The sequence below is a fragment of the Kogia breviceps genome, chromosome 8 (genome assembly GCF_026419965.1).
Source record: "Kogia breviceps isolate mKogBre1 chromosome 8, mKogBre1 haplotype 1, whole genome shotgun sequence".
Taxonomy (NCBI): domain Eukaryota; kingdom Metazoa; phylum Chordata; class Mammalia; order Artiodactyla; family Physeteridae; genus Kogia; species Kogia breviceps.
Genome location: NC_081317.1, coordinates 116,518,985 through 116,543,859, shown reverse-complemented (window position 1 = coordinate 116,543,859; position 24,875 = coordinate 116,518,985). Strand labels below are relative to the sequence as shown.

General features: G+C 40.9%; 1 protein-coding gene across 10 annotated transcripts in view; it reads right to left on the bottom strand.

The window, feature by feature from the left end:
* NEK1 (NIMA related kinase 1) overlaps positions 1 to 24,875 on the bottom strand; it is a 218,232-nt gene that overhangs the window by 52,351 nt on the left and 141,006 nt on the right. For 8 of the 10 annotated variants that reach the window (XM_067040071.1, XM_067040068.1, XM_067040065.1 and 5 more), the window contains 4 exons: positions 14,082 to 14,213; positions 12,190 to 12,255; positions 11,878 to 12,106; positions 5,641 to 5,793 (listed from right to left, as the gene is read on the bottom strand). In XM_067040071.1, coding sequence (XP_066896172.1) covers positions 5,641 to 5,793; positions 11,878 to 12,106; positions 12,190 to 12,255; positions 14,082 to 14,213 — 580 coding nt within the window. The remainder of the gene's footprint in view (positions 1 to 5,640; positions 5,794 to 11,877; positions 12,107 to 12,189; positions 12,256 to 14,081; positions 14,214 to 24,875) is intronic. The other 2 variants (XM_067040069.1, XM_067040072.1) reach the window with 1 other exon arrangement.

The following is a 24,875-nucleotide window of genomic DNA, read 5'->3' as shown; positions in this document are numbered from 1 at the left end:
TCCCTGGTCAGGGAACTAGATCCCACATGCATGCCACAACTAAGAGTTCACATGCCGCAACTAAGGAGCCCTGGAGCCACAACTGAGGAGCCGGCCTGTTGCAACTAAGAGCCAGTGCAACCAAATTAATTAATTAATTATTTTAAAAAAAGAAGAAGTAGAATAATGTCCTCATAGATGTGTTTCCCAACTTTGGCACTATTGGGTCAGATAATTCTTTGTTTGGGGAGAACACTTGTTACAATATGCACTCTGTGTGGCCTCTCCCCACTAGATACCTGTAGTAACCTTATCAGTGACAACCAAAAGGTCTCCAGACAACACCAAGTGTCCTCTGTGGGCCAGAGACAATAAAAATCCATGAAACAAATTAAATTATAACCTATTACTTAAAAATCAAATAGAAAAATGAGGAACATGGTAGAAGATATAAGAGAACAACATAAAAATATAAATTACAATATTACAATTAAATTAAATTATAAATTAAAATTATAATACAATTACAGTGAGAAAAGAATCAGAAATGAGGCAGTTGATAGATCTCAGGAAAATTCAGAAAAGAAGGAAAAAATCTGAAAAATAAAGATTCTAGAAAAAACACAAGATCATATAAGCAAAACACACAATGTCTTAAGAGATATGGAAGGTAAATAGGAGAAAAAAATTTTAATTAAAGAAAATAATTGACAAAAAGGATTCAAGAGAAAGTGATAAGCAAAAAAGATCCAACATATACCTAGAAGTCCCTGAAGTAGACTTAAGGAACAGAACAAAGAACTCAAAAAACTATAATTCAAGAATACTTTCCTAAAAAAGACTGGAAACTACATATTAAAAAACATACCATGATGAAGAAAACTACAAAACTCTAATGAAAAAGATGAAAGAATAACTAAGCCAATGAAGACATATTCCATGTTCATGGATAGGAAGACTCAACACTGTCAAGACGTCAGTTCTTCCTGACTTGATATATGGATTCAATGCAATTCCAATTAAAATCCCAGCAAGTTATTATGTGGATACTGACAAACTGATTCTGAAGCTTACATAAAGATGCAAAGATCCAGGTTAGTCAACACAGCATTGAAGGAGAAAAACAAAGCTGGAGAAGTAACATTACCCAACTTCAAGACTTACTAAAAGCTACAGTAATCAAGATAGTGTGATACTAATGAAAGAACAGCAAGGAACAAGCGGAGAGCCCAGAAGTACAGTCAACTAACATTTAACAAAGGAGCAAAGGCAATTCAAAGGAGAAAGGACAGTCTTCTTAGCAACAAATGGTGCTGAAACAGCTGGACATCCAAAGGCAAATAAACAACTTCACACTCTTCACAAATATTAACTCGCAATTGATTACAGACCTAAATGTAAAACTCAAAACTATAAAACTCCTAGAAGATAACATAGGAGAAAATCCAGGTGACCTTGGGTTTGGCAAGGACTTTTTAGATACAACAGCAAAGGCACAATCCATGAAAGACATTTAATAAGCTAATTTCATTTATCTTAAAAAACTTTTGCTCTGTGAAAGACATTGTCAGAAGAAGGAGAAGACAAGCCACAGACTGGGAGAACATATTTACAAATGAAATAAAAACAAAGGACTGTTACTCAAAATACATAAAAATCTCTCAGAACAAAAATAAGAAAACAACCCAGGACTTCCCTGGTGGCGCAGTGGTTGGGAATCCACCTGCCAGTGCAGGGGACATGGGTTTGAGTCCTGGTCCAGGAGGATCCCACATGCCATGGAGCAACAAAACCCATGCGCCACAACTGCTGAGCCTGCGCTCTGGAGCCCGGGAGCCACAACTACTGAAGCCCAAATGCCTAAAGCCCAAGCTCCGCAACAAGAGAAGCCACCACAATGAGAAGCCCACCCACCACAACGAAGAGTAGCCCCCACTCGCTGCAACAAGAGAAAGCCTGTGTGCAGTAACAAAGACCCAATGCAGCCAAAAATAAATAAGTACATAAATAAATTTATATTTTAAAAAATCCATCACCTTACATAGTTACCAAAAGGAATTAAAAAAACCAAACCAAACGAAAACAAACCCAATTTAAAAATGCACCAAAGATCTGAACAGACACCTCACCAAAGAAGATACAGAAGGCAATGAAGCCTATGAAAAGACGCTCCCCATCGTATGCCGTTCGGGAACTGCAAATTAAAACAAGGTGTAACACCACTGCACACCTACTATGGTGGCTAAAACCCACAGCAGTGACAACCGCAAATGCTGCTGAACGACGCGGAGCAACAGGAACCCTCAGTCCACATGGCTGGGAACGCAAAATGGCACAGACACTTTGGAAGGCAGTTTGGTGGTTTCTTACACAACTAAATATACTCTTACACCATACAATCACAGCTGGGCTCCTTGGCATATACTCAGATGAGTTGGAAACTTATGTCTACACAGAATCCTGAACACAGATGATCACGGCAGTTTTATTTATAATCGCCCAAACCTGGGAACAACCAAGATATTCTTCAATAGGTGAACAACCTATTAAATAACCTTTATTGACAAAGTGTGATATATCTATACAATGGAGTATTGTTCAGCACTAAAAAGAAATGAGCTGTCAAGCCAGGAACAGGCATGGAGAAAACTTAAATGCATACCGGTAAGTGATAGAAGTCAGTCTGAAAAGGCTACACACTGTGTGATTCCAACCATAAGACATTCTGGAAAAGGCAGAACTATGGAGACAGTATAATGATCAATGGTTGCTAGGAGTTTGGCAGAAGGAAGGGACAGTCAGGTAGAACACAGCGGTTTCTTAGGGCAGGAAACTAGTCTGTATGATACTGAAACGGTGGGTAAAGGTCAGTAAATATTTGTCAAAACTCCACAGAAAGTACAAGAGCAAGACGAAACCCCTAAGGTACACTATGGATTGGGGTGATAATAATGTGTCAGTGTCGATTCATCGACTGTAACACACGCACCACTCTTGGTGGGGAGTGATGGTTAGGGAGGCTCTGCATGTGTGGAAGAAGGGGGTATATGGGCACTCTCTGTACTCGCCGCTGAATTTTACTGTGAACCCCAAACACTCGAAAACAGAAGTCTATGAAAAGAAACCAACCAACCAACCATGTACTAAAATAAAAAACCAAAAAACCAACAGCAAAATGTATTTTAAGAAGTTAGATTTTAAGGAAAAAGACATCCTTTGAGTATCCAAACAAAAAGACCAAGTCATTTAAAAGCAAAAGAAAGTAAGACTGTCACCACACTTCCTGACAGCTATGCCTTATGTCACAATACAACGGTGTTATCCATTAAAGACATTCAAGGAAAGGAAATGTAAGTCAAGGATTTATACTTAGCCAAACCCACCTTCAAGAAGAAAGTCTTCACACAAACTTATGAACATGCAAAATCTTTGGCTGCATTGTTCACATGAGCTCCTCCTAAGGAATCTAACACAAAAGAGCTTCAACAATCAAAAATGATGAAAGAGACATTGACATAAGGACTGGAAGACTAAAGACAACACAAGTCCATCCTGTTTGTCATTTAATCCACAAAACAGTCCTGAATGACAGTGTTTCCATTCTACTCACCGAGCACCTGGAAGTCAAAGTCAGAGGAATTTGCCTCATGGCTGCTGGCAAGCGATGAAGCCAGAACTTTCTTTCCACGACATGAAGATGGCTCCCGCACACGTTAACGAAACCTCTGCGTCTTTGCAAATTGCCTAGGATTTCGTCCTCTCCCCTAAGTACCCAGTGGGCTCTTTTGTATCTCTGGCCCAGCTCAAAAGCACCTGCTCTCTCTGTGGCTTTCCCTGACCCCCAAGCCTCGCATGCATCAGTGACACGGGACAGTACTGATAACCCGGAGCCTCCTCAGCTGTGGGCGCACACCGCCTCACAGGTGACGCCTCTGACACACACTCGGCCACGTGTGACCTCCATGATGCTAACAACTGCAACGTCTCTGTCACAGAGCATATTCTTGTAAGTAAATGTAGTTAGAAGAAAAATTTTAAAGATGGCAGATGACAGCGCCTGGAAGCCTTCCACTATCACAGATAAAGTCAATTACATAAACGTCTCTGCACTGTCTCTTAACTTCGTGGGTACTTCTATTCTTGCCCTTTTCATGCACTGTTACCCTTTATTTGTTTTCATTTGTGTCTGCCTTCTGAGAGCAACGACCATCTTTTACTCTTGGTAGCCTGACCACCAAACACATTAATAGTATGCACAGCTAATAAGTATTCAATAGTTGGTAAATATGAGTTTTTAAAAAGACAAATCATAAAAAAAACCCTCAGTTCCAATTCTATGTAGATGGACTCTGTATGGAGAAGGAAAGTCCCGCTTTCCCACTGCCTAACTCTTTATCATAGACCATTATTACATTTATTTAAGCAATAAAAATGTTACGTAAGAGGAATCTGAATTTAAGTGTAATAGTTCTAATGGGAATGAACCTGTTTAGGACTTTTAGACTACCAAGTAATCTGAAATTTTTATTATCTTTGAAATGTTTTAGCCTGGAGGTACTTCTTTCTAAATAACGCCCGCAGCATTTGAGAACAGGCTCAGACTGAGGTGCAGGAACTTGTTACTGGTATCGTACTTTGGGTTGTGATTGTTAGTTGGCATCAACAGCACAACTTCCAGACCCAAGAGTGTGAACAAACTGATTACAAATACACACACTCATGTACTTGCTCTTTTTTCAAACAAATGATTTTATATACTTTGTTCAAATTGGTTTTGTTCCCTTTAATATTAAAGAAATGCTACAATGATTAGTGGCTGGGAGGCTCACTCTTAATAAGGAAACAAGAACCTACTTTTGCTACTTCCGTAATAAGTATGTAGGTTCATTTCCGTAGCTAATAGTCAGCATCTGGCTAAGTCCTTTTTACACAGTGTGAGTAGCTTCACCTCCCAGGTCATTCTTCTGTCAGTTTTGGATACAAGTTTCACTACAAGCTTTAAGGAGAGGCAGATAAAAAGAAAGTGAGGGTGGCAGCGAGCATGAACCCACAGAAAAGTGAAAGACACACACATTCAAGCCTTGACACAACTTCCAAAAAAGAAAAACCACCTTCGACGCCCTCTTGGTTTGAATAAGCTGTTAACTCCTAGAACACCTGTTCGCTAAGAGGAGCGCTCTCCTCTTTGCGTGGCTGTAACAGTGAGACCCATCACACTCGTGGACCACAAGCGTGTCCCTCTTGCCTCACAACAACGCATCCTCCCAGGCCTAGGATGACGCCTGCTGTGCCTACGACAGTATCTTTTAGTCCTTCAGTCCACTCGACTCCCGAATCCCCGTCTCAACGCACTGCTACTCCATCTTTCTTCATGTGAAATAGCATTCTGACTGCTCTGTTATTCCGGCTCCCCCTCTCCCATATACATTTCCTCTTCCTTTATTTTTAGATCCCAACCAGGTTACTTCAGATCGAAACTCAAGACTACCACTTGAGACAACTCCCCAGAAAAGGCAACCATTCTCCGGCTAACCAGAAAACGACTGTAACAAAAGGTAGTCTATTACAAACAGTTCATTTAAAACAGACACATCTTTAAAAATACAATTCCATTTTTAATATTATTTCTAGTATAGAAAAACAACTAGTTTCTCTGCTTACCACTTCTAATAGTTGTGTTTCCCAATAGTTCTGTCTGAAGTTGTAGTTCAGCTTCTCCAAGTACCTTTAGAACCGAATCTATAGGACTTTTTCCCCAGACTTTTCTTGGAGATCCACCAGGATCTAATTTAATAACCTCTCCCACTGTATGTTCTAGAAGAAAAAGATATAAAAAAATTTCTTAAGGCAGATTTAAGATCTTCTATCCAACTGAGTGCTTCACAGGAAAAAAAGGTTACATCACAAAGAGAATATAACGATGGTGCTTAAAAATGGACCTAAGGATTATCAAACTAAGTGAAGTCAGATAAAGACAAATATCATATGATATCACTTACATGTGGAACATAAAACAATGGTACAAATGAACTTATTTACAAAACAGAAACAGACTTACAGACTTCACAAACAAACTTATGGTTACCAAAAGGGAAAGGTGGTGGGTAGGGATAAATTAGGAGTTTGGGATTAACATAAACACACTACTATATATAAAATAGATAAACAACAAGGGCCTACTGTGCAGCACAGGGAACTCTACTCAACACTCCGTAAAGACCCATATAGGAAAAGAATCTTAAAAAAAGTGGATATACGTATATGTACAGCTGATTCACTTTGCTGCACACCTGAAACTAACAGAACAGTGTAAATCAACTATCCTCCAATATAAAATAAAAATTAAATTTAAAAAATAATAAATAGTCATCAACATAGAAAAACAAAACAAACCCCAAAAAAAGGATTATCAGGGAATGAATAATAAATGATAGAAAAAAACAAAAGCAACTAATACTACTACTAATAAATATATCTAAAGTTGCCTTTTAAAACACTTAAGAATTAAACTCTAGTTTTAGGGAATATAAAAATGGAAAAAAAACATAAATTATGTTTCTGTAAAGTTTTTATTTGAGAAAAAAAATTTTTTTTAAACCTAAGATAATTAAGAATAATGGGGTAGTAGTACAAAAATAGATAAAATATACATTAATATTTTGCTTCTATAAATTTCACTGAAGAGAAAAATAAATCCTAAGATAAATGTGCATATGGATTAAAAGAAGAGGAAAGTATTTCTAAGAAAATTTGTTCCACCTTATTTATTGTACGTAGGCAACTGACACTTTCTTGTTGACAATAATAATTTGGGGTAAATGTTTTTACTAAAATTTAGCAAAGCAAAAGCCAGAAAAGGACCTACTGAAGTTTGAGTCTTTAGAACATTTGATAATAATACATGAAGCATATAGGCACCTAGCAGTAACAGACAGGATATTATTATGGAGTGTAAGTCATATAATCTTTCAAAGGTGACCAAATACATGTTAATACGAATTTTTGTGTACTAGTCCATGAAAGTAAATATCTGCAGATTAGCAGGCAATTTCAGTTTTGCTCAGGGAAAATGATTACCAATAAGGAACAATTTTTAAAAGGACAGTTAAGAAGGGTAAAGAACCCAGAACCGACCCACAGCTTACAGCCACATGGTGTTGGATAAAGGTGCCAAAGCAATCTAAAGGGGGTGGGTGGGAAATGGGGTGAAGGGGGTGGGGGGAAGGTGTGGAGACAGCACCCAGCTGTACACAGACAATACTGTGAAGAGCTCTGCTACAAGGAGGGCTTCAGAAATGGGGGCAGTGGAACAGCAGGGTCCGAATGAAGACAAGGAGGCCGCCGTGCAAAGGGCTTGGGAAAGAGGAGAGGGGAGGAGGGCCGTGAAGTACAAATAGCGGCTGGGCGCCAGCGGTGGGAAGGGAGCCTCATGAAGGCAGAAGGGACAGAGCGAGAGGCAGGGGGGCCACGGGGCGCCGGTGCAGGCACCGGAAGGGACGCTGGGCCCCAATGTGCACTGTGACTGAGGTCAGGCAGGTACTAAAATGGGTGCGGGGATGCACTTTTATCCTCAAGGCTCTTTTCCATAAGGTTCCACCAGCCAGCACCACCCTCATCTCTCTTCCGCTCACAGCTCGGCTTCTGGAAAAGGCTCCTTCCTCAGCTGCCATGCGCTCCTTAATCCCTGGATTCTATGTCTGCCCCTAGCCCTCTAGCAACGCTGCTTTCATCAAGGTCACCATGCCTGTACCGACAAACTCAGTGCAGATATTCTAGCCCTCGTCTCTTTTTCTTGTAAATCCATACCACACTCTCAGTTTTCCTAACTCTGATGCTTCCTCATCTGCTTATCCAAGTTCTTGCCCTGGCACACTTGTAGAAGAGGTTCCCTTGAAGCCCTTACGAGTCTGTCCTTGAGAACCTCTTACATATGTCCGCTTTTATTATCTCCCAGTTAAGGTCTTCAGTTTTTGTCTAGATGAATGCAACAGCCTGTAAAAACTGGTCTCAAGTACGTCCACTCCCAGTAAGATAGAACAGGGTGACCAAAGTTATGCTATTGCCTGGATAACCAAGACAACTGGACAAAATATATAAAACATCGGTCTCAAGACACTGGACAAGAAGTAAGACAAGAAGAGGTAAGAACATGGACCCTGGGAGAAGAGAAACAAACAAGACAACTCCTGTGACGGCCCCTCCCGCTGCCTTGGGAGTTTCCAGCTGCAGCTCAGGAGGGGGACCCAGGCAGAGCCCAGCAGATTCCCTGAGTTCCAGCGACAGAGCTGGGACCGACCCTTGGGAGACTAAGGCAGAAGAAAGGGAAGCCCAGAGACTTCCAGAAGGTAGCCTTGAGTATTCAGCAGAGAACTGAAGGGAGCAAATGTGTGAAGAAACGACCTCAGGGAGGAAAAGAACCACCGGAGAGACTACAGGGAATACAGGACGTGAAACACCGCTTGTTCCCAACAGCCAGACTGGAAAATATCATAATTTGTGGTGAACTGGACACTCAGAAGGGCTTTCCCTCTGTGCTAGGAAGAATTTGCACTTGAGTTAAACGTGGCCATGACCTCACCTAACAAATCTTAAAAACAGACATACACAAATCAAACTGTGCCCAACTAACTTAACTGCATTCCAGAACAAAGCTCCAGAATAATTACAGTAACACAAAAAAACCCAGCACCCATCAAGGTAAAATTCACAATGTCTGGCATCCAATCAAAACTTGCCAATTATGCAAAGAAGCAGAAGAATATGACCCATAATAAGGAGAAAAATTAACCAATGCAAATGGACTCAGAACGGTGACAGACATTAGTATTCTCACACAAGCACATTTAATAAAGTTTTTATAACTGTACTCCATATGATCAAAACGTTAAGTACAGACATGGCAGATACTTAAACCCAAATCGAACTTTGAAACCCACAATATCTGAGATGAAAAATACATTGGATGGGATTAATACTAGATTAGGCAATGCAAAAAAAAAAAAAAAAATAGGTGAATTTGAAACTATCCAGAATGAAAGGCACAGGAAAAAACAGAATCTTAAACAATGAAAAGCACATCAGTGAACTATGGGACAACTTGATACACGTGAGGTTGCAGCCCCCAGAGGATGGGGAGGCAGCACAGGAAAATGCCTGAAGAAATATTGGAAAAGACGTTTCCAATCTGATGAAAATGATAAACCACAGACCCAAGATGCTCAGTGAACCCCAGGGAAAAGAAACATGAAGAAAACTATGGTAAGGCACTTCACAGTCAAACTGCTCAAAACCAGTGATGAACACAAGTCTTAAAAGCAGTCAGAGAACAACAGCATGTTACGGAGAGAGGAACAGAGGTAAATCTGATGTCTTGTCGGGAACAATGCGAGTAAAAGGACGACGGAGCAACATCGTTAAAGCACTCAAAAATGACACTGCCAACCCAGAACTCTATACCCAGGGAAGAAGGCTTACAATTTTTAAATTTAAAAAAATTTAAATTATGCCTCATAAAATTATATAACTAAATCTGTATTAATTTAAAAACATGGTATAAAATTAAGTAAAAATCCTCTTTAATATACAAAAGTTGAAAGAATCTATCACCTGCATTGCAAGAAATGTTAAAAGAAGGAAGACGATGCCATGGAGACATAAATCTAAACAAAGAAATTAAGAACAGCAGAAATGGTAACTACAGGGGCAAGGACAATAAGCGCTTTTTTTCTTCGTATTTACATGTCTAGAGGGTAACGAGAGTTCTGACTCCTGGGAAGATGGAGTAAGAAGCAGCGCCAGCCGTGCCCCCCGCTGACACAGTTCTAAGGACCAGAACCCGTGCAGGAGCAGCAGCGTGTGGACGCTGCGCACGGCTCATCGGCTGGATGAGCGAAGAAGAGGCAGAAACTCCCAGCACCCCCAGCAGGTGGTACACTCCATCCCCCTCCCGTTTCCCGTCAGGAACCCACGGGAGGGCACTGGGCTGCGGACAGACGAAGCTCTAGGAGGGGCCCTCCACTCTGTCTCAAGGGCCGCGCCAGGGAACCCTGATGCCTGGAGAGAGAGGGAGAGGGTGAGGATCTCTCTCTCTTCCCTCCGCTGCCTCCTTCCCAGCGCCAAGCGCTGCCACGGGTAATCAGAACCCAGAGCCCGTAAAGCTGGGGAGAGGACGCTTCCGTCCTGTTTGGTGGAGACGTGGTACCCAGACGGCGGGGCTGTTTCCTCCGGCTCCTGGCCACCCTGCTCCAAGCACGGGGCAGAGTGAGGTGACCGGAGCCTCAGCTTTCTGACCAGAGGACCAGAGACAGAAAACACCAGGGAGACAGTGCCGACAAAGGAACTCCAGAAGGCAATCCCCGGAAGTTGCCTGCTATTACCTGAGCTCACCTCCTGTGCACACGTGGATCTGATCCTGTGTTGCGTATCAAAGACTGAAAAGTGAGCCAGCAAACCCAGAAACACCCAGGTCCCAGACCAGTCACCGCCTGGTACACAGCCGGACAAGTTCAAGCAGCACTGCCAGGCTCTACTGAAAGCAGAGGCCACAGAAGGCAGGTGGGAACTCAGGACCTGACCCTCACTGGGCCGGCTACGAGACTATCAATGCTCTCCGTCAGGTGTAAACAAGCCCCAGAGCCTCGTAAGAGAATATTCAGCATGTCTAGGGTGTAAGTCAAGACTACTCAGCATGAGAGGAACCAGGAAAACCTTAACTCTCTCGGGAGACGGCTACCAGCAGCCGACGGCAACGCGACACAGACGCGAGAATGATCTAACGAGGATTTTAAAACAGTTGTTACAGAAACGCCCCAGGAAGCAATCATGAGCACTCGAGACGGCAAAGGAGAAAGAGGAAGCTGGAGAGAAGAAAGAAGATGTAAAGACAATTTTATGAAATGACAACGTCAGTGTCCCTAGAAAAAACCGTACTGGAAACACGGCCCCACGAGCACCTTTGCACGGTGCCTGCTGCCGCCCCTGCGCGGCGGCGTCGGAGCGGAGAAGCGGCAGCACAGTCCCCGCGGCCGGCGAGGCCTAAGCTGTTTCCTACCTGGGGAAACAGGTAGGAAACAGCTTCGGGGATTCTCACCTTCGCACCCGCGCTAGCCGCATCGGCTCCCCGGGGTCCCAGGCTCTCCCCCGCGTCCTGGGCTCAGGGCAGCTCACGCGCCTCAGCCCTCAGAACGCCACGCCATCCAGAAACCGCCTCCGGGCGACTGACCGGTGCCCCGACACGCGCTCTGCTCTCAGGGAGGGGCTCCGTCTCAACCACTGTGGGGTCCTCACTGCTCGGGAGTGTGTGTGGCAGGTAGTGGGACTCCAGACAGAACTGCTTGTGTGGGGCCTGTGGACTTTTCTCCAACACAAGAAAGAATTCTACCAAAGTGGTCCATCAGAAAACTCACGTAGAACTGTACTTACTTAGCTGACGGACAGACCGGCCCTTTAGAAAGCGAGCCCCCCGCGAGCACATGTGTCTGTCGGTTCCCTGCCGCGCCTCCAGCACCAGGAACAATGCGAGAAAAGGGCAGCGGCTCAGGAATCATCGCTGTGCGAAGGGATCGCTGCATGGGACCCTCTCGACACCGCTGCTCAATGCCGACAGGACCTTGCGAGTCTTTGCTGAAGTTCACTACTCTGAGTCTCCCCAAGAACTACCCCTGCTAACAGGTGACTCTAACGTGAGGGAAAGGCCTAAAGTACAGTAACACAATTTAAACTTGCACAGCTAGTTCCTGCTCTGATACTACAGACGGTTGTGAAAAACCCCTGCCATGTGAAAACTGAATCAATCGTCCTTTCCACGTTTCACCTATTACAGAAACCCTTCCAGCCTCTCTCAGCCCCTCTACGCGTGCCGGGCCGCACCAGGCAGGACACCAGCACGCTCATACGCACTTTCAGTCACAGAGAAGGACGTGTCCAGTGCCAGTTCATCCACGGGAATCACCAGGTGGCCTCCAGCCTCCCATTTCTTGCGATCTGACGAAACAGATTTTTCTTTTTCTCGCTCTTTGGCGTCTTCGTGAACAATTATTGCACCCATTTCAGAGTGACCCTGCTGTCCGTTTTCAACTTCTTGAGCTTTAAGATTTTGATTTAATCTACGTAGTATTTCGCGTTTACTCTGAAACAGTTAAAGTGTCGTATTTTAATACGTATACGATTAAGTAAAATGATTGAGAGAGAGAATTTGAAAATTGTACCTACCGAAATAGCACTGTTAGTCTTTTGCATTTCTTCTGAGGTTTCCTGGGCATCAGTCAAACTTCTGTCCTTTAAACACAGATAGTTACAGAGTAAGAAATAATGTTATTTTTAAAATCCACCTTAAAGTTTTGATATTTTTACTTTTTGTTTTCATTAACATTTCATGCTCCTTGTGAATTTTTTTATTCCTGCAAAATGTTAACACAGCTTTCTTCATTATCAGCAATGAGAAATAGTTACATATTATCATTTAATAGATGTAATATATACTAGAAGAGCCAAGTCTCAATTATTTGTCATATTTTTGGATTGCTTGACCACATATTTAACTATATTCTCTTCCTCTTTGGCACCCGATTCTTGGTAATTCTACATTTACTGTAGAAATTTTTAAAATTAATTCATATACTCAGAGCTAGGGAAGTTTTGATGGATGAATAATTCAAGAGAGCCTGTGTTATTCTGAAGCTGTCTTTATGTTTCAGGTACATATATTCTTATTAAGCCATACTACTTACTAAACATAATTGAGAACTGGCTTTTCTCCCTAAGCAAAGAGTAAAAATAAAGAGTTCTGAGTCCTTGGTACGAAAGAGAAAATAAATTTTGTTTTATGATTAGTATAATCAGAGTAATCTAGACGATCTAGAATTTGTAAATATATGAAAAGAAGACATTAGTAGTTATGAAAACTGCAAAAGCAAAGATATCTGGAAGACGCGGCAAGGAAAAGCGGTTCTCCAAGTTTTAAGGAAGTGATATTTAGCAAGAAGACACATAAAGAAAAACCATTTAGTTGCATGGATTACCTCAAATATTATTGAATAGTGGTCAGTTTTAAAGTAATACATGTAGAACAGACAAAGAACATTTTACCGAGTACAGTGGCTGCGACCAGAGAGGTGAGCAGCTGCGTGGGGTGTGAGACTGGGGGCCAGGAGGGGCCCCACAGGGGCGTCGGAAGCTGGAGCGAGCAACGCAGCACACGCTCGCCACCAGAGAGAAGAGAGACTACACCTGCGTGAGCAACAGCGGCTTCCTATAGCAAGTCCTCGAGGGTGACCAAGGCTGGTATTTCCCACTCAATCTTATTTTCAAGATAAACACAAAGGCTGTGAAAGACTGGTGTGCCAACAACGTCAGTGCTGTCCGCAGAAGCTTCGTGAAATTCAGCAAAGAGAAGGCACAGACTTCAAGGAGCAGGAAAGGACAGAACCAGGGTAAAATGTGTGATATGACTCAGACTCTTCCCTCTGCTTGAAATTCCACACCACGAGCCCCTTTCCCTGAACCTCAGAACAGAGTTTTTCACATTTCAGAGAGATGCCCAAAACATACTTCCAAGTTTAAACTTTTTACTCGCCCACGGTTCTGTTTTACTATCCATATGCCATGACAGAGACTGAAAAGTAGAAGGTTAAAGAAATAATTGATGAATTAAGTGCAATTATGCTGAGTCCTCTAACATTTGCTATGCTAAAAAGTTTTAAATACATGTACACGTCCCGGACACTATTCCCAGAGTTAATTAAGTACCAGAGAGACATTATTTTTTTTTAAAAGTGAACCTTTGCTAATTGTGAGTGTTACGGTATAAAAACGTTTTCTGCATTGTTTTCCATACATTTCTATATGTTTTTGTGTCCAATAGTCTTTTAAAGTAAAAAAGAGAATAATTTCAATATATTCTTACCTACTAGGTGGTCTTAGATATAAAACCTAAGCCCAGTGAGGCTCCAATATTCAGAGTAAACCACACATGAAAATCTTAAGAAGTAATTTTTTTCCCTAGAAAAACCTAATGGGACATTAGGAATTAATGTGATTTCATTAAATTTAACCCTTTTAATGATTTTTTGACTTTGAGGAGTTCTAGATTTTACAGAACTTACCATACCCACTTCTTTCAAAGCGGAAGTCACTGAAATAAGAGGTCTCATCTGTTGCTTGGATGGAGAGCCACCTGTTTCCTGCTGTCCTGAAGGTGGAGACATATCAGAGTTCTTTATTCCTCTGGCCGCCAACTGTAACAGAAACACAAGTACAGTGGGGAATTTATATTTGCATGAAGAGATCAAATGGTGTACATAAGGGCACTGTCTGTACACTCTAACCACAAGGAGTTTTCTTCATCCCTCACGTTTTGTTGAACAAGGCAACGTACTAGGTGCTGGGGAAAGATCAGCGAACACACAGAAACATCTCTGGCCTCACATGGAAACCAAATCATGTGCCACGTGGTACTAAATAACTACTTTCCATTGTGTTAACAATGTTTCACAAACAGCCTTCTAAAAGATTAAACGTTAGTCCTCTTACTCTAATTTTAATCCATTACAAAATTTGGCGAGAAGAAAAAAAAAAAGATGATTTACTAATCTTACGCTTCCAAACGAAATGCTTCTGCAAATTCTACAAGTTTGGCACAATCTTAAAGTCTGAACATCAATCACCCAACATGAGAGCCCTGATGATAAAAATGTCAACATAAATAACAAAGGAAGAATTGAAAAGTACAGGTGATGAGATTTACTTCACTAAAAATACCATTTGTCATATTCATATACGTTTTTGCTTTTATCTTGACATTTAGACTCTGTAAACAATGTGAAATTGTGTTCTGAACTTTCAGTAAATATAAGGAAATGGCATTTTGTAGTGTGCTCACAGGAACACGGCAGTAAGTCACTCCCAACTTCTACCTCTTCTTCAAACCAGTAAACGAGAATTTCTGTTGAGTAAATACCAATATTTCAACTGCAATATTTACTGAGCATCCTCTAAGCATAAGACAGTAATCCAATTCTAATATTTACTTTTCTGTACTTTCATTTTACACTAGTATCTGTTTCGCTCAAAAGGAGATGGAAACAGCTAACAGTACTGAAGGAGAACTAAGTTGGAGGAATGATACTTCAAGACTTACTAGGAACTACAGTGATCAAGACAGTGTAATACTAATGAAAGTACAGCAAACGAATCAACGGAACAGAACAGAGCCCAGACACAGAGTCAACCAACATTTAACAAAGGAGCAAAGACAATTCAATAGAGAAAGGACAGTCTTCTTAGCAACAAATGGTGCTGGAATAACTGGACACCCACAGGCAAACAAACAAACAACCTTACACCCTTCACAAATATTAACTCACAATTGATTACAGACCTACGTGTAAAACTCAGAACTATATAAAACTCCTAGAAAATAACATAGGAGAAAATCCAGGTGACCCTGGGTTTGGCAATGACTTTTTAGATACAACACCAAAGGCACAACCATGAAAGAGAATTAATAAGCTGGTTTCATCAATATTAAAAACTTTTGCTCTGTGAAAGACACTGGCAGAAGAAGGAGAAGAGAAGCCACAGACTGGGAGAACATATTTACAAATGAAATAAAAACAAAGGACTGTTAATCAAAATACACAAAAAACTCTTAAAACTCAAAAATATGAAAACAACCCAATTAAAAAAGGACCCAACAACTACTGAGCCCACGTGCCACAACTACTGAAGCCCACGCGCCTAGAGCCCGCGCTCCGCAACAAGAGAAGCCACCGCAATGAGAAGCCCGCGCACCGCAACGAAGAGTAGCCCCCGCGCGCCGCAACTAGAGAAAGCCCCCGTGCAGCAACGGAGACCCAACGCAGCCGAACATAAATAAATAAAATAAATTTGTTTAAAAAATGGGCAAAAGATCTGAACAGACGCCTCACCAAAGAAGATACAGAAGGCAATGAAGCCTATGAAAAGATGCTCCCCATTGTATGCCGTTCGGGAACTGCAAATTAAAACAAGGTGTAACACCACTGCACACCTACTATGGTGGCTAAAACCCACAGCAGTGACAACCGCAAATGCTGCTGAACGACGTGGAGCAACAGGAACCCTCAGTCCACATGGCTGGGAACGCGAAATGGCACAGACACTTTGGAAGACAGTTTGGTGGTTTCTTACACAACTAAATATACTCTTACACCATACAATCACAGCTGGGCTCCTTGGCATATACTCAGATGAGTTGGAATCTTATGTCTACACAGAAACTTGCACACAGATGTTTATAGGAGTTTTATTTGTAACTGCCCAAACCTGGAAGCAACCAAGATGAATGGGTTAAAGAACCAGTACATACATGGAAGAGCATTCAGTGCTGAAAAGAAATGAGGTATCTAGCCATGCAAACACAAGGAGGAACCCTCAATGCGTATTCCTGAGTGAGAGAAGTCGGTCTGAAAGGCTACATCCTTTAAGTTTCTAGCCATACGACATTCTGAAAAAGGCAGAACTACAGAGGCAGTAAAGAGATCAGTGGCCACAGGGGCTGGTGGGAGGGATGCGTGGGCAGAGCACAGAGGGCTGGCAGGGCGTGAGGACACCATACACGATGCTACAGTGATGGATACACATGTCAGTACACATGTGTCCAAACCACAGAAGGCACAACACCAACAGTGAACCATACTGTAAACTGTGAACTTTCGGTGAGGATGTGTCCATGCAGGTCCATCCACTGTAACAAATGTACCATCAAGTGGGGGGTGTTGATCGTGGGGGAGGCTGTATGCATGTGGGGGACAAGGGGGTACATGGGAAATCTCTGCACTGTCCTTTCAATTCTGCGATGAACCTAAAAATGCTCCAAAGAAAATAAAGTCCCTATTAAAAAAGGAAGAGGAAGATGGAAACATTGCTTTAATCCCACAGTTCAGCACTGTTGAAGTATACTGATATTTAATGTTATTATAAATAACTTAAAAAAAAATCTAGAGCTCACAAAACTGAGTATAATCTCCCTGAAAAATCATACAGAAATGTTTTAAAACTTTGTCTTAGTACCATAGAGTATATTCAAAAAAATATAAATTCTGAGGAAGTATAAACATACTTCAATTGGTTCTGAACAAACAGCAGCATTTTTAGGACAAGTATGTTACTTCCCTAGATGATTATTTTGAAGGAAACAAATTAGTTTGGGTGTGCACACTCTGCCATTTTATTTAAATCAGTAATTACTGATTGGAGAATTTGAGAATTATTTGAGGGTTAGCGCTCAATCAAGTTAGGAAAAAACCCAATATATTATAGACCACAACTAACTGCAGTAAGCAATTTTTTAAAAAAAAAAGAGGAAAAAACAAAATGATGACCAAGTGCTTTCTCTGAAAGGATTATAAACTGGAAGAGAACAGGGAACATAAATCAATCAGCACGCTGCAGTGAGATAAAGCGGGCAGATGTGTGCTCAGTGCTCTGGGGAAGAAGGGACTCCAGACCAGGGAAAGAGCGTGTGGTCGGGCAGCCCCGCACACAGCCCCGCACGTGCACACAGGCAGGAGGGGCCCACAGCTCCGGCCCACCTGCCCTCAGTGTTTCTTAGCCTCTCTGGACCTCACACCTCTCTAAGATGGGAATGCGGAACTCACTGGATTAAATGTGTAAAGCGCACAGCTGTGTGCCTAATAAATAGTAGTAATTATTACAGTTCAGCAAATACTTATTTAGTTTCCATTAAATAGGGTTATCTGCCTTAAACACTCAGAATCTGGTTTCAGTCCCTGACGAGATGAAGAAGCTTACAAAAGCAAGTTTCTGATCTCTAGAGTACAGCCCAGATTAAAACCCTCCCATCAGTGCAGAATCAGAAATGAAAGTGTTAGCACCGTATGCAAAGGTTTTATAGAAGTCAATGTGAAGCAGAAACCTGAAACACAAATACCTTACATTACAAATTTTTTAAAAATCTAAGATAGGGCTTCCCTGGTGGCGCAGTGGTTGAGAATCCGTCTGCAGATGCAGGGGACGCGGGTTCGTGCCCCGGTCCGGGAAGATCCCACATGCCGCGGAGCGGCTGGGCCCGTGAGCCGTGGCCGCTGAGTCTGCGCGTCCGGAGCCTGTGCTCCGCAACGGGAGAGGCCACAGCAGTGAGAGGCCCACGTACCACACACAGAAAAAAAAAACCTAAGATAAAAAAGTGATCAATAGAGTAATTTAATTGTATGAATAAACAAGAGCGATAATATGAATTTAACCAATTTCACTGAAGCAAGAATAGCACTAACCTCCCTTCTCAGCCTCTGATACAATTTTCATTGATGCTTACAGAGACTAACGCAAAAGTCATTCCCAAAATCACTGGTCAGCTGCCTAGAATAAGACCATTAAGGAGATTCTTAAAAAAAAGAGAAAAAAAATTCACCCATATACCCCTGCTCTGGCTAATTGCACTTCATTTATCTATAGTCTTTTTAATGTTTATCCACACACACACATAATTCTTATACAATTTAAACAAGACACTGGCACAACTCTCTGAAACTGGAGATATGTGACTTAAGAAGAATTAAAAAACCTCTATGGAATACTTAGCAAATTTGTCCTTAGTTAATGGCAAAAGTCACATATAAAGGGACTGAAAACGCTTTATTTTGACCTTATAGTCTTAAGTTGTAAAATATATTAGAGACACTCCTATATTAGTCCCAACCTTAAGAGAAACCTAAAGTAACAGAAAAGAAATATCTGCTTATTGATAAAGTGCTATGAGTTAAACAGGGCCTGACACCAATGACAATCAAGTTCAGTGCAGCAGGACTGGGCTACGACATGGGAGATCTCTGTTAAATTCTCTGCACGCTACTCATCTTTGAAAAGAAGTCTTTTCTTTTAATCAACAAAAGGCATTTTAATGAAGAAAAAGTGTCACACATAACTATTAAAATTCTACTCCGTAGTATATTAAAATCTGTCTGGCTGCCATACATATGGCTAACGACTGGTACAGACAGAGTCTCTAAGATATATGATCCACTGTGAAAGAAAGTCACTGGCACCTTTATAAGGAGGATCGTCTGCAGCCTTCAGGAAATGCTTACATTCTATAATCAAACATGTACTAGTCTCTCCCCAGGTCAGCTAAGCTAAGATACAGAAGAACCTGAAGATACATACATACCAAAAGAACCTGAGATAACAAACAAGTAAAGAAAGATATATGAAACCTAAACCAAAGAACAAAACCAAACAGAACACCCAACTGACTCTTAGAAATACTTTATAACAAAACTAATTCAGTTATTGAAAAATTAAGGGTAATTCAGGGTAACTACTGAGACATGGCAACACCTTTATAAGCCAAGGTAACACACATCAGTAACTTAGTAGCACAGGAGAACTTGGGCCTTCTGTGTAAACATCATGGATATATTATTTTTAGCCAGAAACATTAATGCTATTCAGTATTAACCAGACCTTGAGATGGAAGATAATAATGTATCCTTAAATTTGTCAAAAGAGAAAACATTAGATTGAGCCCTTAATTCAGAAAGATAACTGAATATGGTAAAACAACACAAAAATTAATTAAATTAAGAAAACAAAACAAAGTTTCATAGAAGAAAAAAACCATAAAACTTCAAAACAAAAAACAAATAACCCAATTTTGTTACAAATTGATCACCTGGTTATGTCTAGAATACCTACTTCATTCTAACAGTTCTTCAAAATTCAAAGTTAAAAAAAAAAAATCGCAATAGGAATAAAACACTGACCTGAAAGTTTCATAAGTCAGGTTTAAGAAACAAATTGCTTTAGAAGATTTTTTTTCCCTAGCTATTTTATCACCAGGTTAATAAATTCAAGACTTTTCCATACTGCTTATATTTCCACAAGATTTTTAATTATCACTGTAAAACTCCTTCTATTTTATCTGTCAGTTTTAAAATTTGCTGAAAAATTAACCAGCAATGCCACCTAATGACAAAACTAAAAATTTCACCAAATACTGAGGCCAGGTCTATAAATACATGGAATTATAAGTTTAGCTAATCTTGAAGTATAAATATAAATACTATTTCATCTCTATATACTGAATGATTATTAAGATTTTAATGTATATTAGAAAAATATTATTAAATGCCCTGATTTAATATTTTGAGTACAGAGCAACTTCACACATAATTTTATGTAGCCTAAAAATACATCTTGGCCAAATTTTAGCAAATTCATATTTAACTTCTCAAAACCTTGTCTTTGAAGTACCAAAACTATAAAAGTGTTCGTATCTGAATTTTTTTTCTTAACTAGTACTACTATAGTGCATTTGTAAGTATGTCTAAGAATAAGAACATGCCAAGGCAGCCAGAAGGGTAAGTGTGTCCAGCCTGGTGGAGGCTTTATAGGCCTATGTGGCAGGTCTAAAGAACACGACAAAGACAGAACACAAATGAAATACACAAGAAAGAGTCCAACGCAATTAAAAAGAAACACGTACTCAAAACATAGTCTCTGAATTTCCCTAATTCTATTTTTCACTGAATTTCAGATTACTAAATACACTGCTACCATTTTAAAAAACGAAACCTATCTCCCTTGTATGTTTTACTTACAATATGAGCATATATGCTGGCTGGGAAAAGCAACACTGTTATTTGGGTGGAAAAACTCTATCATCACACATGAAAATCATTCTCCATTCTAAAGTCCTATTTAGTACTACAATTTTTACCAATAATTGTGCCAAAAAGAAAAATTTATAAAATTGGGTATACATGCCAAAGAATCAGAATAATTAAGGCAGTGATTTTTACTGTTTGTTAGATCAAGGATACTCTTGAGAATCCACTGAAAGATAGGTGGTCTTACTGGGTAAAAATGCATCAACATACATACAATCAAACCTTTAATGAACATTTCTGGGAGCGGAATAACGCTAAGCCCAACCTGAAATGCCATGTTAGCCACTCCTGAGTTAGAGTAGGAACAGACGCTAAGTCCCTACAATACATCTAGCTTGTGCTAAATTAGACTTCCTGTTCAAACAATTACTTGGTAAAATAACTTCTACCCACTCCTGTAGATTAAACTGGACCTACGTGCTCACACTGTGAAGGCTACTCCTCAAGGCAACATTGAGACACAACAACAGGAGAGATGGATGAGGCAATAAAAGCCCCCAAACGTGAAGCCAGTCCCCCAAACAGGCTAATTAACTGGCAGAGCTGAGACAGACCCAGGTCTCCTGACTCCCAGCCTGCTGCTGTCCTCACCCCTCCAGCACGCGTCCTCTGGGCACAGCTCTGCACAGCACGAGCCACAGAATTCCTGGTGAACTCGCTGCTGCTGCTATTCGCAAGGTCGCATGCAGAGCACGTTACAGAGTCAATCTGCTAAAGTTCGTTGGCTGAAAGCAACAGAAACTAACTCTGGAGGAAGGAGATGTGGGGGATGGAGTTGGAAGAGAGGAGGGGAGCGGGGAGAAGAGAGAAGAGAGCTGTAGGCAGATCACAAAGCAAAGGGAAGCCCTCCACGAGAAGAGAACAGGAGCCGGGGTAGTTGCATGGATCTGACAGCAGAAGCTCACTCCTGGCTTCACCAGGTTCTCTCGCTTGATTAAATCAACCCCAACTTCCACCTGCTCAAACTTCATGCCCGCAGAGTCCAGCTGGACCACCGTAGATCACCGGCCTGCTCCTCAGCTGGGAGAAGCCAGGGCACCTTGTTCGACAGTCTTTCCAAAAGTGCACACAGTGCAATAATTCTCCCAAACGAAAGGGGGCTGCTTGCCTGCTGGACCCCAAAAGCCAGGCTCCTGCCACAGTTTAATTAATGTCGCCACCGTAAAAACCTTTGTGAAGAAACATGAGGAAATCCAAAGTTGTGCTGCACTAGAAATTAGTATTATCTATCAGGAATATAGCCATATAATCTGTCATTTGTGTGCACTTCAGAACTATCTAAGACAGATCTACCGTTAAAATTTTTTAAAAATTACACTGGCTTTACATGGTTTAGAGAGCCAAGACTTCTAAGGGAGCTTTTCCTGGACTGTACTATAAGCATGTGGTTGCTTATGCAAGTATACTGGTGGGTGTATGACATCTAGGGCAGCCTCTGGCAGAAAAGGCTGGGCTCCAGCTGCCATCTGAGGAGTCAGAATTGCTACTGTGCACGTGTGAAACAGGCAGTTTCATACTGATTCACCCTGATAGAAACTGCCCCACTGTGCAAATCAGCAAAGGACGAAATGTTTCTGTTTCCCGGGCTCAAGAGAACAAAGGCAGACTGTTCTCGACTCCACTATACAGAGGCCACCAAAGGTAGGCTCACCCTCCTTTCCACAACACATAAGTTTGAAAGGATTTGGCTAAGAGGACAAATTACTAGCTCTATGACGATGAGATATTTCTACTTCTGACAAATGTGGTTGCTACAATGTTCTCTTGCAGAAGAGGCAATAAGTTAGCACAGCAATTATTTCATACTCACGCCCTATGCATGCTATGTCTGAAACAAAGGAAAAGAAAGGGGGAAATAGGCCACAGGGCAGAGAGCAGAAGAAAAAAGAACTACAATCCTGCAGCCTGTAGAACAAAAACTACATTCACAGAAATATAAACAAGATGAAAAGGCAGAGGGCTATGTACCAGATAAAGGAACAAGATAAAACCCCAGAAAAACAACTAAATGAAGTGGAGATAGGCAACCTTCCAGAAAAAGAATTCAGAATAATGATAGTGAAGATGACCCAGGACTTTGGAAAAGGAATGGAGGCAAAGATCGAGAAGATGCAAGAAATGTTTAACAAACACCTAGAAGAATTAAAGAACAAAAACCTAGAAGAATTAAAGAACAAACAGAGATGAACAATACAATAACTGAAGTGAAAAATACACTAGAAGAAATCAATAGCAGAATAACTGAGGCAGAAGAACTGATAAGTGACCTGGAAGACAGAATGGTAGAATTCACTGCCATGGAACATAATAAAGAAAAAAGAATGAGAAGAAATGAAGACAGCCTAAGAGACCTCTGGGACAAAATTAAACACAACAACATTCACATTATAGGAGTCCTAGAAGGAGAAGAGAGAGAGAAAGGACCCAAGAAAATATTTGTAGAGATTATAATCGAAAACTTCCCTAACATAGGAAAGGAAATAGCCACCCAAATCCAGGAAGCGCAGAAAGTGCCAGGCAGGATAAACCCGAGGAGAAACACGCTGAGAAACACAGTAATCAAACTGACAAAAATTAAAGACAAAGAAAAATTACTGAAAGCAACAAGGGAAAAATGACAAATAACATACAAGGAACTCCCAGAAGGTTAACAGCTGATTTCTCAGCAGAAACTCTACAAACCAGAAGGGAGTGGCATGATATACTTAAAGTGATGAAAGGGAAGAACCTACAACCAAGATTACTCTACCTGGCAAGGATCTCATTCAGCTTTGATGGAGAAATCAAAAGCTTTACAGACAAGCAAAAGCTAAGAGAATTCAGCACCACCAAACCAGCCCTACAACAAATGCCAAACGAACTTCTCTAAGTGGGAAACACATAAAAAAAGGACCTACAAAAACAAACCCATAATAATTAAGAAAATGGTAATAGGAACATACATATTGATAATTACCTTAAATGTGAATGGATTAAATGCTCCAACCAAAAGAGAAGGCTCGCTGAATGGATACAAAAACAAAACCCATCTATATGCTGTCTACAAGAGACCCACTTCAGACCTTGGGACACATACAGACTGAAAGTGAGGGGATGGAAAAAGATATTCCATGCAAATGGAAATCAAAAGAAAGCTGGAGTAGCAATACTCATATCAGATAAAATAGATTTTAAAATAAAGAATGTTACAAGAGACAAGGAAGGACACTATATAATGATCAACGGATCAATCCAAGAAGAAGATATAACAATTACAAATATATATGCACCCAACATAGGAGCATCTCAATACATAAGGCAACTGCTAACAGCTATAAAAGAGGAAATCGACAGTAACACAATAATAGTGGGGGACTTTAACACCTCACTTACACCAATGGACAGATCATCCAAACAGAAAATTAATAAGGAAACACAAGCTTTAAATGACACATTAGACCAGATAAGTTTTATTGATATTTATAGGACATTCCATCCAAAAACAACAGATTACACTTTCTTCTCAAGTGAACACGGAATATTCTCCAAGACAGATCACATCTTCGGTCACAAATGAAGCCTCAGTAAATTTAAGAAAACTGAAATCATATCAAGCATCTTTTCTGAACACAACCCTATGAGATTAGAAATCAATTACAGGGGGAAAAAAATGTAAAAAACACAAACACATGGAGGCTAAACAATACGTTACTAAATAACCAAGAGATCACTGAAGAAATCAAAGAGGAAATCAAAAAATACCCAGAGACAAATGACAACGAAAACACGATGATTCAAAACCTACGGGATGCAGCAAAAGCAGTTCTAAGAGGGAAGTTTATAGCAATACAAGCCTACCTCAATACACAAAAAAGATCTCAATCTATAACCTTACACCTAAAGGACCTAGAGAAAGAAGAACAAACAAAACCCAAGTTAGCAGAAGGAAAGAAATCATAAAGATCAGAGCAGAAATAAATGAAAAAGAAATGAAGGAAACAATAGCAAAGATCAATAAAACTAAAAGCTGGTTCTTTGAGAAGATACACAAAATTGATAAACCATTAGCCAGACTCATCAAGAAAAAGAGGAAGAGGACTCAAATCAGTAACATTAGAGGGCTTCCCTGGTGGCGCAGTGGTTGAGAGTCCGTCTGCCGATGCAGGCGACACGGGTTCATGCCCCAGTCTGGGAAGATCCCACATGTCACGGTGCAGCTGGTCCTGTGAGCCATGGCCACTGAGCCTGCGC